The 18,272-nt window shown below is 38.5% G+C and overlaps 2 protein-coding genes, 1 long non-coding RNA gene and 2 other non-coding genes across 5 annotated transcripts; 2 read left to right on the top strand and 3 right to left on the bottom strand.

The window, feature by feature from the left end:
* The first annotated feature begins 2,167 nt into the window (after positions 1-2,167).
* On the top strand, positions 2,168-3,904 carry LOC113717306 (protein JINGUBANG-like). The gene has a single exon (XM_027242099.2). It carries the CDS (start codon positions 2,360-2,362, stop codon positions 3,731-3,733), a length of 1,374 nt encoding a protein of 457 aa, XP_027097900.1. The 5' UTR covers positions 2,168-2,359; the 3' UTR covers positions 3,734-3,904.
* Positions 3,905-5,936: 2,032 nt separating this feature from the next.
* LOC113715784 (uncharacterized) lies at positions 5,937-7,671 on the bottom strand. Its single transcript, XR_003454081.2, has 3 exons — positions 7,561-7,671; positions 6,517-6,577; positions 5,937-6,200 (listed from the first exon to the last, which is right to left on the bottom strand). It is a non-coding gene; the product is annotated as an uncharacterized lncRNA (long non-coding RNA).
* Positions 7,672-9,772: 2,101 nt separating this feature from the next.
* Positions 9,773-9,844, bottom strand: TRNAT-UGU (transfer RNA threonine (anticodon UGU)). Its single transcript has one exon. It is a non-coding gene; the product is annotated as a tRNA-Thr (tRNA).
* Positions 9,845-11,342: 1,498 nt separating this feature from the next.
* On the top strand, positions 11,343-11,493 carry LOC113717467 (small nucleolar RNA snoR137). Its single transcript, XR_003454394.1, has one exon. It is a non-coding gene; the product is annotated as a small nucleolar RNA snoR137 (small nucleolar RNA).
* A 441-nt stretch (positions 11,494-11,934) lies between these two features.
* Positions 11,935-16,086, bottom strand: LOC113716858 (protein SIEVE ELEMENT OCCLUSION B-like). Its single transcript, XM_027241376.2, has 7 exons — positions 15,291-16,086; positions 15,044-15,154; positions 14,342-14,790; positions 13,841-13,950; positions 13,571-13,713; positions 12,985-13,476; positions 11,935-12,827 (listed from the first exon to the last, which is right to left on the bottom strand). The coding sequence occupies exons 1-7, from the start codon at positions 15,801-15,803 to the stop codon at positions 12,207-12,209; spliced, it is 2,439 nt and encodes an 812-aa protein (XP_027097177.2). The 5' UTR covers positions 15,804-16,086; the 3' UTR covers positions 11,935-12,206.
* Positions 16,087-18,272: the final 2,186 nt, after the last annotated feature.

The raw sequence follows: 18,272 nt of genomic DNA, 5'->3' as shown, positions 1-18,272 counted from the left end.
CGTTTCGACTTTTTCGCTATTCACGATTCGTTTAAGTACAATTAAAGAATTTAAAAAAAAAAATCTCTATCTAGATAACATGTTTGAGAATAGATCCAGTTTATCGAATTGTTTAGTATTGTGCATAATAAATTTGGAGTAATCTTATAGTATATTAAAAATAAAAATGCCTTTGCATCTTATAAAGATTCAGTTAAATTAGTGATTGTATTTGTACGAAAAGTGAAAACTTAACTATTTTATTTGTATTTATTTCATCATGTTGGATTGTATTCAAATAACTTTTATTTGATTGTTTTTATGAGTTTCAATTATAAAATTACAATGAATAATAACTTGATGATGTGTTGATATTTTAGTATTTGATTATTTATTAAAATTTAACTATAATAAAATTTTATTAACCCCGCAAGAAAAGTTTTATAAACCCGCGGGGGAAGCGACCCCCGCCCCGTTGCCATCCCTACTCCTCCACCATCCTTCCTTTGTCCTTTGGACAAGATATATATGCATAAAGCACCTAAATTAACCCCACAGGAATACCAAAAAGCAATTGCGGCTTTTAGCATCCCCTATGGAACTTAAGTACTAGACACAGGCACACTCAACTAGGGATTTTAGCATCCCCTATGGAACTTAAGTACTAGACACAGGCACACTCAACTAGGGATGTACGCGAATCGAGTCGTAATCGAATAGCTCGCGAGTAGCTCAGTCAACGGCTTGGCTTGAACTCGGGTTGACCGAGTTCGAGCCGAGTCTCGAGCTACTCGATTGTCATTCGAGTCGAGTTTCGAGCCAATATTTTGAGGCTCGAGACTTGTCGAACTACTCGTCGAACCGGGGGCATTTAAATAATATATTTATAATTTAAATAATATATATGTATTATAATTATAAAATGACCATTATGGGTATAAGTTTTACGGAATTTACATTCGAGTCGAGTCAAAAAACTTGATTAGAGTCGATTTGATAAAGTTTGACTAAAGGTCGAGCCTTATCGAGTCGAATCTTGAGTTTTAAACGAGTTTCTCGAGTCAAGTTTCGAGTATCGATTTTTTGTACTCGATCAAGCTCGAGCCTAAGTATATATGAGTTGAGTCGAGCTCGAGTATAGCAATACTCGAGTTTAACTTGGATCGATTACATCCCTACGGTCAACAAATGACGTGGAACTCGGGAGGGGGAATACGGAAGACTCCAATCAAGTTTTTTACCTCGCCACTGGTACAATTATGGTAACCCTTTCCTTCTCGTGGGTCCTACGTTTCTTGTTCTTGACAGACTAATAATAGTAGTCTTCTCTCCCATATATCCCTGTAACCTATTCATCTCTTATTCTACTATTCTTTCCTTATTCTACTAGTCTTCCTACTATCCTTAATTAAAATTTCGCCTCGACCACAATTTGCCCTTTCTTAACCCTATGGTCTCATGTTTCAACTTTGTCACTATTCACGTTTCGTTTAAGTACAATTAAAGAATAAAAAAAAAAATCATGTTTGAGAATAGATTCAGTTTTATCGAATTGTGCATAATAAATTTGGAGTAATCTTATAGTATATTAAAAATAAAAATGCCTTTGCATCTTATAAAGATTCAGTTATCCTAATTTCTTTACCATTGTCAATAGGCAAAGTGCATAGGAAAGTTGTGGTGAATTCAAATTGTAAAACCAAAACATGCAATGCCAATCCGCTGAAAATGTTGAGGTCTACAAAATTTGGTGTGCTATACTGTGGAAGCTTTTGAAGTAATTAAAAATTTGAAATGAAATGTTTTTAAAAAATTTTGAAATCAAATGCTTTTGAATGGAATAAATAGATTTTGTGAATTTAAATAAATTAAAAATTTACAAAAAAGAATGGTGAATTTGGAGACCTTCATACTAAAAACTCTTCTCAAATTTACATAGAAATAGCAGATTCTCATTTTCTTTGTTACACACAAAAGTATTGAAATATTAACGTTTCACAATCACGAATCACCTCACTCCGTTTTCTTTTCCTCTCTAATCAAATTGATTGATTGGTGCCCTTCCCTTTTTCTTTGTCTATTTGACCATGCATCATAAAATTATAATACTTGCATTGGCTACCTAAACTCAAAATATGCATATATAGACGCCTGCATACACCAACTATTCCATTCAGGATCCAAAGAAAACACCCTCCTCTTCCCTTTCTCCCCTCCCCATCCACCCCCACTCCAAAAAAAAAAAAATCCACCACCACCTTCCTCCTTGTTCCTCCCGCACACTTGAAGTCTCTATTTGAACAAAAACCAAAAGAAAAAAAATTTTAAAAACAAACCTTTTCCTGTATTCTCTTGTAACATCTCTAGGCCTCTCTCTGCAATGAAGGTGAGATCATGGCTAAGGTCAACATGCTCCTCCTCAACCTGCATCTCCACCGCCAAAGACGCCATCGTCCCTCCACCGACGCCAAACCAACTTGTCATTTCTGATTCAAGCAGCTGCTCAGACGCTCAAGCAAGTAGTAGTGCATCATCCTTAACTTCTCAAGATTCCACCTATACTACTCGGAGTCATACCAGCCTCGAAAGCAACCTCTCCATCTCAACTCTCCCATCCGTCCCCTCTCTCCAAAAACTCTCCCCCGAAGCCTTAAACCTCTCCATCACAACCCTTTGCATCACCTCCCTTAAACCCCAACAACCCGCCCACGTCAACTTCCTCGCACTAAACAATAATCTCCTCTACGCCGTCTCAGGCGGCCAAGTCAACGTTTTCAACACCACTAACTTCACGCTTTTCGATTCCTTCCACGTCAATAATGATTCCTCCTCATCCGGCTCCATCAAATCCTTAGCCTTTTGTGACGGAAAGATTTTCACGGCTCACCAAGATTGCAGAATCCGAGTTTGGAAATTAACGTCATCCTCGGTTGGACAACATAAGCTCATCGCCACACTTCCCACGGTCGAGGATCGGTTGAGAAACTTCATATTACCCAAAAACTACGTCAAAGTTCGACGTCACAGGAAGAAACTATGGGTCGAACATTATGATGCAGTATCAAGTCTAGCCGCGGCAGAAAATTTGTTACACTCGGTCTCGTGGGATAAATATCTAAAGATTTGGCGGGCCAAGGATTTTCGATGCACAGAATCAATCAAAGCCCATGATGATGCGATTAACGCGGTAGCAGCATCACCAGGCGGTCTCATTTACACGGGCTCGGCTGATAAGCGGATCAGAGTCTGGGGAAGAGCATTCGGTGAGAAGAAACACGTTTTAGTGGCTACTCTTGAGAAGCATAAATCAGCCGTTAATGCATTGGCATTGAACTTTGATGGCTCGGTTTTGTTTTCCGGAGCCTGTGACCGGTCGATATTGGTGTGGGAGAGGGAGGAGAGTGCTAATCATATGGTGGTGACGGGAGCGTTGAGGGGCCATTCGAAGGCTATATTGTGTTTGATTAACGTGTGCGATTTGTTGTTGAGCGGGTCGGCTGATAGGACGGTGAGGATTTGGCATCGGGGCCATGATGGACGGTACTGTTGTTTGACGGTCTTGGACGGACATGCTAAGCCGGTGAGGTCGCTGGTGGCGGTGGCGGAGGAGGATTCTGGTGGTGCCGTTAAGGTGTTCAGTGGAAGTTTTGACGGTGAGATTAAGGTTTGGAAGGTTATGATTTCCTCGAGTAGTGTTAAGACTCCCATCCCCATGTCCTCCTTCCAACGTGGATCAAGTAGTCTATTCACTTAATTAATCAGAAACAAGGAACTTAAATAATGGAACATTAAGGCAAAACCAGCATTAATCTTCCAGCAATTTTATGACAGAAGATCATGACGCGCGGTGTCTATCCAGCAACTCCATCCGGGCGGATTATTATTATTCTTTTGCAGTGAAATTCCAACGTACGATCTGCAACAATTCTGACTCGACTTCAATGCTAACTCTCTTCTTCATCATGCAGTATCTAAAACCAACGTACGTACTGCTGATATCCATTAATGCATGCCATGAATGAACTTAAAAATTATTACTAGCTAGCTACTCACTCGCATTTTTTGTTTATCTAGCTACTAAGCAGTCAAGCAAAAATATTATTATCTCAATACTTCTCGCTCAGACCCACCCTATTGTATTGGTCATGGAAATTCACAAACAACAACAACAATCAATGTTGATAAAAACTTTCAAACTACACACACACACATTCATACTATATAATAATGATAAAACTTTCAAACAACAATAATGTTGAATTGGAAGGTGGAACAACTCGCCAGCCGGCCTCCTGCGGTTCGGTTGCATGAGACAGCTTGAAGCGATAAAAACTAGTTCCGAGTACTTAAATGAGAAAGATGACAAATTGTAGTAAAAAAACCTGGGATGGGATGGATGCATGGCCGATCAAAGTGCAGCTCCAACTAATCAACGGTATTAGATTAAGTAGTTAGCTAATGATTATGCTAAAATCAAGAACCAAATCTACGGTCATCATAACGCTTTGGTTTAGTATGATGTTAATTAGTTTCGCTCCGCTGAATTCCTCCGCGCATATAACGTGTTCGGACCGGGTTGGGGTACCGAGTCCGGATCGCAGGGGATTAGTTGGACCATGTAAAAATTGATCCGGACATTCCTGTGTCGACAAAATATATATATAAACTATTATTGCATTGCTCAGACAACAATTTTAGTAACGTGCGACGATTAAGGATTAGTAGAAGAAAATTTTCCCAAAAACCTTCACGATCGAGTGTTGGTAGTGTATCTCTAAAGGTAGTGCTAAAGGCGTTGAGACAAATAGTTCCCCAAAAATTCCCACGCCGCCTTCCCATTTAAGCAGCAATGAACCTGCCCAAAAAAACAACAAAATCTCTCGGGTGTGTTTGTGGTGTACAGCGATTTGCAAAGTGCCGTACAGATCACCAAAGAAAACTGCAGGTCCGAAATCCAAATGCTTTTTTTTTTTTTTGGGTGAAAAAGAAAATCCAAATGCTTGGATGAGAAACGACGAGAGCTTTGAACTTTTTGAGCCAATATGGCTATATCTTCATATTGAGAAGTACACACTTGATTTGATCCATATCCATCCATTTGGCATGTAAAGAAATGAAAAGCTGATTGCTTTATTGCACTTTGATAACATTTATAAGCCTCACAACTAACTTCGCCTGCTTCTTTTTTGCCAATCAAATGACTACTTGATTTTTGTCTGTGTTAACGTACTTACACATTGCAACGGAAGAAGGTCGGTATGGTATGGTACGGCGAGATCTCAGATTTGCTATACAACAAGCACTTCAGATAAAGCTCTTCTTCTTCTGACGGCAAAAAGAAAAGTAAACAAGATTTTTTTTCTTCTTTTGAATTATAAAAGAAGGAGAGGGTGTTCTGTTGTGTGGGTGGAGAGGAGAAGAAAAGTTATCCGTTTTGGATAATAATATGCAACTTGGCAAGTTGCAAAATGCGGGAAATCGAAGCAGAAATATTATATTATCATTAATAGTGATGGTGAATTACTCGAGCCTCGAGGTGGTTTGGAGCGTGAAGGGTGACGCAGAAGAATTTCTGAATATTTTTCAGAGGGAGTTGTTGGACGCTCGCAAGATGCGTCGAAAAATTCAAACATCCACCTGACCTCACTCTTGTTTTAAAATGGATCATCAAGAAAAATCGTTGATGCCCTGTCGCAAGTTGATGTAGAAAATTCTGCATGATTACCAGACCCTGAGTTTTGCAACAATTTCATACACTAATTTACGTGGCAATACTAAATTTGAGTGATGGGCAGGGCAGGGCAGTGCCCCAAACATATGATGGTAACATTATAGTAATATATAAAAAAAATAGTGCATCCAATGGATGTATTGTTGCTGACAAAAAAAAAAAAAAAAAAATTATTGATCATGCATGCCAAATCAAGATTCAAAAAAAAAAAAAAAGTTTCAGCCCCTTAAAAAAAAAAAAATTGCTTTGTTTTGCAGCTGCACGCTTCCAAGTTGCCAACTTGCTCTTGCACAACTTGCTGCCTAGAATTGTTTTCTTGACTGGGAACAAGAGGACAATCATAACAGCCACAAAAGTGCACAAGCCTTTTAAAAGTTTCTAATTGCTAAGACTATACTCTTGTGGGGGAGGGGGAGGGGGAGGGGGAGGGGAGAAGCACTTACTTCACTACTCGTCTGAGGCTCCTCATCCCAATTCTGAAAGCAGCCACCTGGATAAGGAAGCACGGTTAGGCCAGAAGATATTTATGAAGAAAAAGCATTCACCAGAAAGAGAGAGAGAGAGAGAGAGAGAGAAATATGAAAGAAAGAAGAGAATGCTATCTAGCTTTTTATGTTATACTCGTAATCCTTTTTTTGGTCCCAGGGTTCTTTTAAGTTGCTATGACTGTTCAGCTAATTGATCTAGAAACAGGACTAAAATGAGGAAAAAACCAGTAAGGGTGTTGTGTCATCCTGAACCGGGAGGGGTGGAGGTTCGAGTCAATCAGACGCGACATAATCAAATGGTACACCATTCATTCTTACCCATCTCAATAACGGCAGAATATTTGTTCTTGTCTGTTGAATAATCTTGCTCAACAAGAATCTGAATTAAAAAGGAACTCAGGCTAAGTACCTAACTCCGACGAATCTGAGCTGAAGTAAGTCCTCTACAATGCCCACTTTGCAATAATGCCTAGTATATAAAATACTGCAATAGGGTTGCATGCTATTTTGGTAAGACAACAAAGTATCACATAGTCGAAAAATATGAACCAACAAAAATTTATGCCACTGCCTAGCATCACATGTCAACAATGTGGCACCAATTCCAAAATAGTCCCCCAGTATTTCATTTACAGAAGCACATAGCAGTTTCCCTCCTTTCCGGCTAACAAATGCATATTCAACTGTCCGGTGTAACTGACAAGGTTCAGAATATTCATATACGAGTTTAATGTATCCTTCCCAAGTTCTTGAAATAGACAAAGGCTGCCCAGCGGAAAGAAAAAAAATCAAGTGATCTAAATATTTCTTCAACTCAACAGACAGAAAATACTGGTCAAAGTTCAATTAATAAACATGAACTTGTTTGCAAGTCCACAAAATTTTCACTTAAAGTGCATGTCCGCAATGTACAAGAGAAAATTGTAGTAAAAATCAAACATGGGATTCATGTAAGTATCCCTGTAAAAATTTCCTTTCCCTCAACGAAACTTCTAATCTTTTCTTTCAAATTGTCTTGCTCTCAGTTCTGTATATACATTTTTGCCACTATTTGTTTGAAGATTTTTTTTATTTTTTTAAAAAAGAAAGAAGTGAAAAGAAAGTCTTCCCCATGTGATATGTATAACATGCTTCTTCATTTGTGTGCTTCCTATTATCAAGTTCATTGTGTTGAACATTGTTTCTTTGTAATTGTAGTCAACTAGCATCATGAAATGGCACTTTATGATTACCGCCGTGGATGATGCACATGCAAAAAAAAAAAGCATATCCTCTACATGGTGTCAGAAATCACCTAAGACAATTAGATCAAAACTATAATCTACAACTAAATGCGGAGACAAGAAGAGAAACAAGTTAAACCTGATGGATTCCACTAATATGCAGGCAAACCCATTAGTTTTTGAGTGCTGCACGGTATGTTGTAACTTCATTTGTCATTGATTCCAGTCGACCAAGTAAATCCCCACACTTCCAAAAGAAAAGAATGACTAAAAGAGTTATACGCTTATAACTTCTGGATTGTTTTGACTTCAATCTATTCTCACAAAAATTATGAAACAGCTGAAAATTCTAATTAATCTGATTTATCTTACTTCTGCAATTAGAATTAAAATTCTTTCTGTACTCAATCATAGACATTTAAATAATGAAGTTCAATGTTCAAAAGAAGATAATCAAACACTGAGTGCAAAACTTACAAGTCAAATTTCATCAATCGTGTAACCCTCTTTTCAGTAAGTAGTCATGAGCTGTAACGATGCTCATAACTTTTTCATTTTTCCTCTTCTCTTAGCAAGAAATTCAATTTTATTTAGATTGAACTACTGACTTTCTTCACTCGTGGCAATTACAAGATTAAGATTACAGGATATTGGTTCTGAGCAGACAAGGTTTTAAAACTAGCTAAAGTACATCTGACCATGGTCTAGCAGATAAGACATGGAGTTAGTAGTGACAGTAGCAGTCAATGATACATAGTTGATAAGAACCTTCACATCTCTTTGGAATACATTAACTCCAAAGCCTCAAAGTATTACGACGCTGATGAGACTCCAAAGAGAAATTACTAAACACCACATATATTTAACCTGAATCTTGTCAATCTGATTTACAGTTTATCCATGAGAAAGCAACAATAGTTCGTAGATACCGTATCATAGACAGGTCATAGGTATAAAATTTGGTATCCGATGTTTTCAAATTCAATCGTTTTACCTTATTGCAAAAAAGGAAGTTAAGCATTTATGACCATAAGATTTCTAGATAAAGAATTTCAACAATTTTCCAAACACCAAACCTCAAACTAATGAGCTCATATTCGATTTCCTACTCATAAGGGAATTCTGAGTCATTTTAAACAACTATTTGCTGTAACCAATAATAGAATCTGATATTCCACCTTAATACCTCACGGGATAACAGACCTAAGTGGCCATTTAGTAGCTTAAGGGCTTAAATGCTCCAACTAGGCTGTGAAACAAATACGATCAAAATTAATGGTTAAGAGATACTAGTGTTGTTATCTGAAGTCTAGCAACAAAGCTAAAAGCAAGGAAGGAAAAATAATTCCAGACAAAATGCACAGCAGTAGGAGATGATAATTTGCCACCATTTCTGGAATTGATCTAAGTACAGCTTCACCTAGAAAGGTTCCTAATTCTGCTCTCGGTACTTATTCAAGTTCAACTATAGCAAAGCAAGCATATTTTTTCACGTTATCTGTTTAAATTAGTTCTATATTCTCTTTTAAGAGCTTACTACAAGCATAAATCATTCAGTTGTGCTTACTAGGGCAGATAAACACAACCCTAACACCGGTATTAAATGCTACCACCTAAAACGTATACATTTTTGCTAAAACTAATGAAGCCAGAGAACTTTCAAGAATTATAATCCACCGATATTATTAAGAGAAAATAAACCATATTCCAAGATCAAAATTCAGTAATACCTAGACTATAATGCCCTCAATTTTTTTTAAATAAAACGTAGAGAAATTGTATCATAAAAATGGGGAAACAAAAAGATTGAATCTTTATCGAGTGGACCTTGTTCATGAATGGCCTCGAAGGCGTTTGCGAAGTTTCCTCAACTTATGCTTGTTCATCTTCCTCTTTCTCTTCTTCTTGACACTGTCAGCCCACATGAGTCTTGACTCATCCAAGTCCAAATTTTTTGCTTCAAGTGATTGAGACTGATCTAACTTTAGCCCAGATGAGAAGATTGGATTCAAAAAATACCCAAATGAAAAACTGGGATAAATATGAAAGTCATTTTTGTGGGCAAATTTCTCCACGGTTGAACAATTTGAACTGGGATTTTGTACGAAAGAATGAGGGTCGAGTAAGGTTCGCTGGATAGTTGTTGGAAACAAAGGAGTTAACGGCTTTTGATGGTTGAGACATGTGATGATTCTTTGATCTGGTAGCTTCTGAAGCAGCTTCTTCACGACTCCGGCCATAATGAAAAATTGCGGTCTGCGGGACAAAAGAGGTTGATTTGTGAACTGATAAACTCGAGGGCTACCGAAAGGGAACTGAAAAAAAAGAATGTAGGCGGCAAAAATGATGAGTGCCCCCACGCAGGATCGAACTACGGACCTTCAGTTTACAAGACTGACGCTCTACCACTGAGCTATAGGGGCTTGTTTGCCCTTTGGACTAATTATGCCAAATATAGAACGATACATTTCGCTGAGTTTAACATGACATTGAGTATATTCCTTCTGTTACCCTTTAGTTTTGACTTATTAACCTCTTCCTTTGGTAGGATTCATAAGAAATTTGGAACTTCAATATATTGTATAAAATTACAATGGAGATTTTAATGTGCACCCTAATACGTACGAGCGAGGGGGAATTTTATGTAACATCATGTCAAATATATTGTGTAACAATATAATGGAGATTGTGCGTGTATTCATCTATTTCAATATTTCTATAGTAATCATATTATATGATATTTAGCAGGTATAAGACATGAAGTAGAACAAAATTTGGGGGGGGGGGAGAAGGGGTAAAGATGATTAGAAACTAAGAATTTTTGTGGCAACTTTATTTGAGATCTTTATTCACCATAAGGTTTGTATGGTGAATTATGAATGACATGCTAAACATACAATATGTAACTCAAAGGGAAATCTATAATTTATGAATTGAGAGTCTATGCTCAATTATTTTTGGTACAACAAATTGTATGAAAAATTAAAATTTTAAACTTGAGATTTGGATCTCTAAAATTCTAGAAAGAAAGCCAATGATATAGTGCTAGAAAATGAAACAAGAATAAATAAGCTACAATAGTGCATTTATAAGGAATGCGTACAATCATTTATTATTTTGCATGGAAATATAGCAATACATCATGCTTTCATATTAAAGGGAAACATGTCGTTCAAGCCATTAGTACTATTAGATGTACTAGCTAGTTTGCCTTTTAGATACCACCATACTCTAATTTATACTTACTTAGTGAGGAGGAGATTTTCTCTCATATGTATTCAAAAAATCAAAAAATCAATAGAGGAAAAGCAAAGATCTCAAAATACAGGGGAAGAAAGTGTAATTTAAGCATCTTATTATCCTCTCCGTGGCAAATATATGGGAGGCCCCGTCGTTTATAAATTGAAAGTTGAAACTTGAAACCCTCCACTACGCACAAGTGCCTAGCTGAACCCTTCCGCCGCTCGGCAGCCCCTGGGATTTATGATGGCCGCCAGATTCTTGCTCCGGCAAATCGGAAACTGCAGAACGACAACTTCCTTTTTATTTATTTATTTTTTTGTTTTTGTTAAAAAAAATTTCTGTAGAGTTTGTATGTTTGATTTTTATTCCCTGGATAATCACTTCTACATGCATCTCTCACCCTCAAAATCATTTTAGGGGTTTTGCTTCAGTGAGGCGTTGCGTTCGTTGGCTCACAACGGACGCGTCAACGGAAGCATAAATCAATACTCAAAAATGCAATCCGACCATTATATATACCTTGAAAGCCACTAGTTCTCACGTTGTTCAATTAAGTCGGATTGTCACATATTATTATTCTTATTATCAGTAGTAATTACTACTTGCGCATATGCTTGCTTGGTATGGTTTATTTCCTTGAATTTTTTTTTTCTTTTTTGGTAAATAAACGAAAGTTAAGTTGCTTCTCAATGGTGAACTCTCTCTGGAAAAGTTGCTTTCCAAAGTGAGGGAGTTCAAGTTTCCCGAAGCATAAATCAATTTCGTCAGTATTAAACAGCGCGGTGTAAATCTCTCTGTTGCATCGTGCTACCTGTCTCCTGCTACACTTTTTTGAGTAAGAAGAATCCAGGAAAATACCAAAGAACAATCTTCTTTTGATATGGTAAAAAAAGAAGAGGAAGTTAAAGATGAAGAATGAATTACTCCAAAAACGAATGAGTTCTAATGAAAACAGTTTAACTGTCTTCTTCTCAACCATACTTGCATGGATCATGCCCAGAAAAGACCAGCTTTGCCTCCCTCAGACGTCATTGATTGAACTTGGTAGTAGAATGCAGAGGGAAGCATCGAGTAATCATAAGGAGTTAAAAAGTTGCATATATTGGTAATCAATCATCACGTGGAAGCTTAATTTCTTCCCGGTAGTAAACAACTACTAGTACTAGTTCTGCATTCTGCAAAAGGTATAAATCAACAGGCATATGAAAATGCGGAGGCAGAAAAACAAACCCAAAAAAAATAATGAAAGGAAGATGAGACAATGAGAAGGTTAAGAGAAAAGTTTCGTTTATTCACGACTGGGAATATTTTACAGCACGCAGCACTATTAGTGCCATCGTAGGAGGCAGAAAAGCCATGGAAGCAAAAAGTACAGCAGCTTTATTCTTACGCGGAATAATAGCAAACTCTTTGAATATATGGTGGTAGTAGTAGTTTAGTTTGGACCTTGGAGAAGCAGAGCTGCTTGCTTGTTATTGTAATTATTATTCAATGTTGGTTCTCCAAAGCTAACGTGACCTGGGTTCAGCTCAAATGCTGAATTTAATCGATGCAGCAACGGTACATGATGAACCTCTCCATGGGACGGCCGCATTCAGCACAAACCACCCTCTCAGGAATATGCCCAGTAGGTCCGGGCAATATCAGGCGGTTGCAATGATGGGGGGTGTGGAGCTCACGAAGATGGTCATTCATCGCAATCACAAAGCCATCGGGGTAAACAACTTTGTCCTTCCACCGATCAAACTGGCTCATGCATTCATAAATTGTTTCGGCTTTTCCTTTAGCCATCTCATGCGAACCTCTGCAGAATACAGCCCATCCCTGGTCACTTCCGTCAAAGCTAAGCATGGTCACAATCTCTTGCATTATCGGATCATTCTCCACTGTCATGCCATGTTGATTCTTGGAGTGCCACATGCTCTCCAGCCTCACCCAGAAAAACCAGATCAGAGTCAGGTCAGTCAAAATGTGGCTTAGGTTCTCAGCCTGGATGATGGAATTGTTTCTCCTCACCCTTTCCTTGGGGTTGCTTTTCCCTACATAGAGCATCTCCAGTCGGATACCTGCAGCATTTGCAGCACCCCGCACAGTGTTTGTGAATTTCCTGATCCATTCGATGTCCTCTCCACCATACAAGCATATGTATCTGTTTTCATTTACCTGTGAAACATGAAACATGTTCAGTACTAGCTTATATACTTGGTATCAAGATGCACTATAAAACCACTCCGCATAATTTCAAGTTTGGCTTTTTTTACTATTTCTTGACCCAAATTAGCAAGCAATTGATTCCTGAGATGAGATAAGACGTCGATACCCAATGGAAAAGGTTTGGATCAATGGAGTCAGCCAACAATTCAATCCTCCAGGTTTCTTCCCTCCATAGTGCTTCTTCTTTTGCTTTAGTGAAAGGGAAAGCTAAACTACCCCAAATCCACATCATGTGCAAAGCATTGCGATTTGAGTCTTTTCCCTGTGGATCCAGGACAACAAGCTGAGGTTTCTTGTTAAAGCCCCAGTTCTCCTTGATGAATCTGATGACAGCAGGGTCAAGCATCATTGGGTGAGCCACTGAGTACCATGGCATTGAGTTTTGGACAAACTGAAACTGCTTATCAGTTGCATCATGCCACGGTAATAATCTGTCAATAACTGGAAGCCAAACAACCTCGTACTGACTCTCTGGCCTAGTTGGCTGTTGCCTTGATTCAGTATACATCTGATGGAGGACTGAGAGCTCTTCATGGGACATGTCAAGGTCTGAAATGAGTAGCAATACATGTTTCCTCCTCAATACATCCAGGCTAGCCTGCCATCATTCAAAAGATAAAAAGACGTCACGTACATGATAGTCAATATGCAAAAGGAGGCAAGCTAGGTTGTGGTGAAATCTGAGAACAAACTCTTCTCTTGTGAGTTCCATCAAAGAGGGGCAGCTGGTCCTCCTTGGCATATATCAAAGCCCTAAGAATCTTCATGTTGTCGACGTGGGTTGTCTCAAAGAGTCGAACAAGTGCTAGATATGCGTCGTTTTCTCTCCTCTCCTCTGCAACATGGGAAGACTTGTGTCATTAAATGGTGAAGTAGGATGCGTAATTCTGATTTACCTATTTTCTGAAGTAGTAAGTATATTACATAACTGTTCTGAACAAGTTCAATATGCAGGTAATTACCTATTCTCCGGTTTATAACATCCATTTGCCTTTCCAGGTGCTCTTTTATGCTGGCAAGCTTATGAGCCAAGCTATTCAATTCCCACGCCTCTGCAGCTGAGGCGACAAACCTGTTAAAAAGACAAAAATTATAATTCAGCAATCACAATAATAAGTTGTAAACCAACTATTCAATTCCCACGCCTCTGCAGCTGAGGCGACATACCTGTTAAAAATATAAAAATTATAATGCAGCAATCACAATAATAAGTTTGCAACTGTCGGTCTAAGTGCTTAGTCATACCCTCATTACAGTGATTAAAATTGCAAATAGCTAGGCAAGCGTAACCTTCTGGTGGAGTACTGCTAAAAACATTGTAAGAAATAGTGCAGATGGTATCTTCTTGTTGCACACGCTAGCATGTTTAGCTACTACGAGTGTAGGACATTTTCTATCATTAAACCAAGTAGTCAGAGAAACCAAGAATACGGCTTGACAAGAAGTGAAAATTGGAAACATACTCGTGTCCAAGGGCTATAAGGTTCAGCAGTATAAACGAACAAGCAACAATGCTACGAACGGTCCAGTAAACAGCTGTGGGGATATGGGCAGCAGCAGATATCATTTCAGGTGATTCAGGGTTAATATACTGTGTAGGGAGCTCCTTGAACTTAACAATGCAATGAGTCACATTCAGCATTGCGTTAATGAGGTTATTAACTGCCTCAAACTTTTGCTTCAACGCTTCAGCATGCTCCATTATTTCTGGAAGTTCCTTAAGAACTGCAACTGACTTGGCTAGTGGATTTGTGGTGTAAAGCTGAGCAACCAGCCAGAACTCACCATAACTCACAGCAAAAGCCGCAAAGGCTATTGCCACCTTGGCCTCCCAAGTATAGCTTGACAGTGTCTGGAAGAGTGCCATAGTTATTGAATGTGCATCTCCTCCCGAACTGCACTTGCAGATTAGCTGCCATATATCACGTTTACAACATTTAGTAACAATGTCAGTATAGCATAATATATTCTTTCGGGTGGAGATCTGTCTCTGCAATGTCCTCTTTTTCTGCTTGTGTGCGTCTTAGGTGCAACATCTTTTTTTTTTTTTTTTTTTTTTAAATTTCAAACATGGTTGAATTCACTGAAATTGTATATAGTGACAGTGCTTCATGAATGCCCTACGTCCACTGGAGCTTTGATAGGCATATATACGGAATGCATACCTCAGAATTTGTTTTGTTGATGGGATATGCCAAAAGTTCTAGCATGTCAGTGTAACCGCCGTGAATAGCCCTATCCTCCCACGTATCAGCAGGAGCTTGACTTTGTGCTCCCTAAAATGATCAAAAGAGATACAATTTTATGTTAGAATATGTGATACGACTAAATAATAAATTCATGGACGAGGACATATACTCCATTATGTACATATCCTGAAACGAGGGCGATAAATAAGAGACAATAACATACTTCGCCAAGAAATGTAGCACGGCGCATGATATCCTCAACGATGAAGACGAGAGTTTTTACATCAAATTCACGGCCATCTGGAGCATGTGCGGCTAGAATTTGCTTCATCATGGCATTATCATCTGAACTTGAGAACAGATGACGTTCCCTCATCAAATGGCCGCTCCTGCCGGCAGGTGGTTGATTCTTCAAAATACCAGGCACATTTGTGGGGGGTTGACCCCTAACAGCAGGCACTTCAGCAAGGTGAGCCTGCGCTTCGCCAAGGTGAGCCTGCCCTTCTCCAAGGTGAGCCTGCCCTTCACCAAAGTGGGGGCGTGATTCACCGAGGTAAGGGCGAGCTGTAGTCGATGGCTGACCCCTGGTACTGGGCGCTATTTCGTGGGTTGCTTGAGTCATTGGGTGGCCCCTAGTGGTGGGTACATTTTCAGTCATTGGGCGAGACACAGGCTGAATTGGCTGTATGGGCTGCAATTGCAGGCCCCTTGTAGTTGGCACCAATTCACTAGCCATTGCGGGAATAGGTTGAGGTCTTTGATGAGAGATGTGGTGGAGGAAGAATGGCTTAGCTTGGTTTGTTCTGCTTTCTCAAGGGGCCTTATATAGCTTCTTGTCATGGAATAAAGGCAGAATGAATCATGTTCCTTGCTTCGACTATGGTTTTAACCAATGAAGTTTGTGAAAGGTCGGAAATTCCCATCGCCTGATGAAGTAATAATCTAAGGATTTCGCCTTCAGTGTATTTTCACAACGTCTGTCGGTACTGTCAAATACTCAAATGTCGAGAGTTCTCGGACCGAGTTATGTACGATATTTCAAAGTGATCTGTACCTGAGCTGATCAGGCTTGCACAAGCAGCTAAATTGTAATGCTTTTATTAGGTTTGCATATCTCGTTAAATCTCTCTACATATGGTCTGAATCTGGTTGAATCATGTAAATGGTCTGAATAAGTTAGGGAACTCAATTATCATTTCCTACCTGATTAATGACAACATGTTAACCAAAAATTTCTTCTGTCGCTCTTGTTCCAAGCATGGTGGAGCCATGGTCGTCATGCACCATTCTTGGCGTGAGCAGAGGTGAATTAGTTGCAGCAGATGACTTGGCTACTTTAGCAATGGAGGGATACTTCTCTTTTTCTTTGCTTGATACTTGGGTCTATTATAGTACAAGAAGCCTAAAAGGAAAGAAGTCCAGGAAAGGCAGGAAAGCACATTTCCACGCACTGCAAGTCCACAATAGACGGTGTGACTTTAATTCTTTCTTTCACAGTAAAGCTTGCTCACTTTGATACAGGATCTTATATTTGTGTAAAAATTTGCATTGCGAGAATGGAGGACAAAAACACCTATCGCATTATGCACTGCAGCGTCATCAATAAGGAGGACCCTTTTGCTGGAGTAAGTTATGTAATTAACGTAATTGGTTGGTAAATGTAGATTCTATCATGCTAGCCAAATGCAGGTAAGTTGTAAATCTATCGCGTAAAGAAAAGTGTCAAAGGGGACTTTAAATCTCTCTGAAAATATTGGAATCTTGATTTTGGGGACCCAACAGACGAGGCCTTGCCCTTAAGGAATTCCAAGTAGCCAATCACAAGCATAAGTAACTGAATAAAGCAAAGTTTGAGAAGGAATAAGAAAAAGCTATGAATAATGGAATGTCTTGAGAATGCCAGCAGACAGAATCAAGTCCAACCTTTTCCAAGCTCTGTTCTGTCCTTTTGCCGGTTTGCTGCCTATTTCTTGTTTTTTTTTTTTGCTTTTCATTTTTATAGTGTTGAGCTTTCATCCTTGCATTTGATTGCCGCCTACTCATGGAATTTCATACCATAACGCAGTTGGAAGTAATCAATTGAGAAAAGTTTTGTCGAGAGAAAGGTGAAAGAGAAGGTAAATATTTACTCGGGAAGATATTAACATGAAAATCCCCTTGTGATTTGGTGATCATAACATGTCTGATTTCTACGTATAGAAGAACATTGCTGTTATCGAACTGGTCCAAGCTCAATACGATTTATTCGAAACTGTAAGTACTATTTCTTGTAAAAAAATGGAATTGCTGGTGTAGACAGTGAATGTGTTCTTTCCTGCCAATGGAGGCTCCGTTACAACCCAATGTCTTGCAGACGGTATTCTGAGCGCTTGGATTGTTTTTTTTTTTTTTTTTTTTCTCTCCTCTCTGTTAGAAAGAGACCACAAGTCTTGAAGACAATTATGATGATGTCTTCCTGTGTTGCTTAGAAGCACATTTCGATAAATGAACTTTTTTGTCTTTCGCGTCTTTTATAAATTCAAGTTAATATCTAATTTAAATTTTCGTCCACCTTTTATCTAAATACATTATTATGTGGTTCATACGGGATCATTTATTAGGGGTAAAAATTAGATACAACTTGTAGTTAAACAAATAACCCGATACATTTTCTTTTTTGCATCTAAAAAAAATAGAATCAGACTTGAATTATATTCATTTTTTCTTCTAAAAAAAAGTAAGATATAACCCGATTCACATTCATTTTTACCCCTAAACAAGTGGAATCTAAACTTTTTTATACCTAAAAAATGATCACATGTGAGTTGCTTAATGATTTTAGACTAAAAAATGGCTAGCAACTTAGGTTAGGATCAAATTTTGCTGACTTTGAATTTGTAAAGAACATAAAATTAACTTTTTAAGAGGGAAGGACGAAAACGAGATAAAATTGGAACTACTATGAATAAATTTGTACTCCTGTCTGTCTATTCACTTGAGTAAATTCCTTTTTCAGGTAATGCTATAGGAAGATTGGATGATTGTTAGCAGCCTGAAACATCCGACTACAATATGGTACAGGTAAGAAAATAGGTTTACTTCCTTCTTATTCTTCCATTTTTTTTTTTTTCCGTTTTATTGTTGTCTGTTATCGTGTATCTGTCTGCGCAGCAGAAGCAGTCTTCCCGAAAAATCTGAATGTGGTTTTACCAGAAAAGCAAGGATA

Source organism: Coffea arabica, chromosome 11c, assembly GCF_036785885.1.
Source record: "Coffea arabica cultivar ET-39 chromosome 11c, Coffea Arabica ET-39 HiFi, whole genome shotgun sequence".
NCBI lineage: Eukaryota > Viridiplantae > Streptophyta > Magnoliopsida > Gentianales > Rubiaceae > Coffea > Coffea arabica.
Note: the sequence above shows the minus strand (reverse complement) of the source record. Positions and strands in the feature narration are given on the sequence as shown.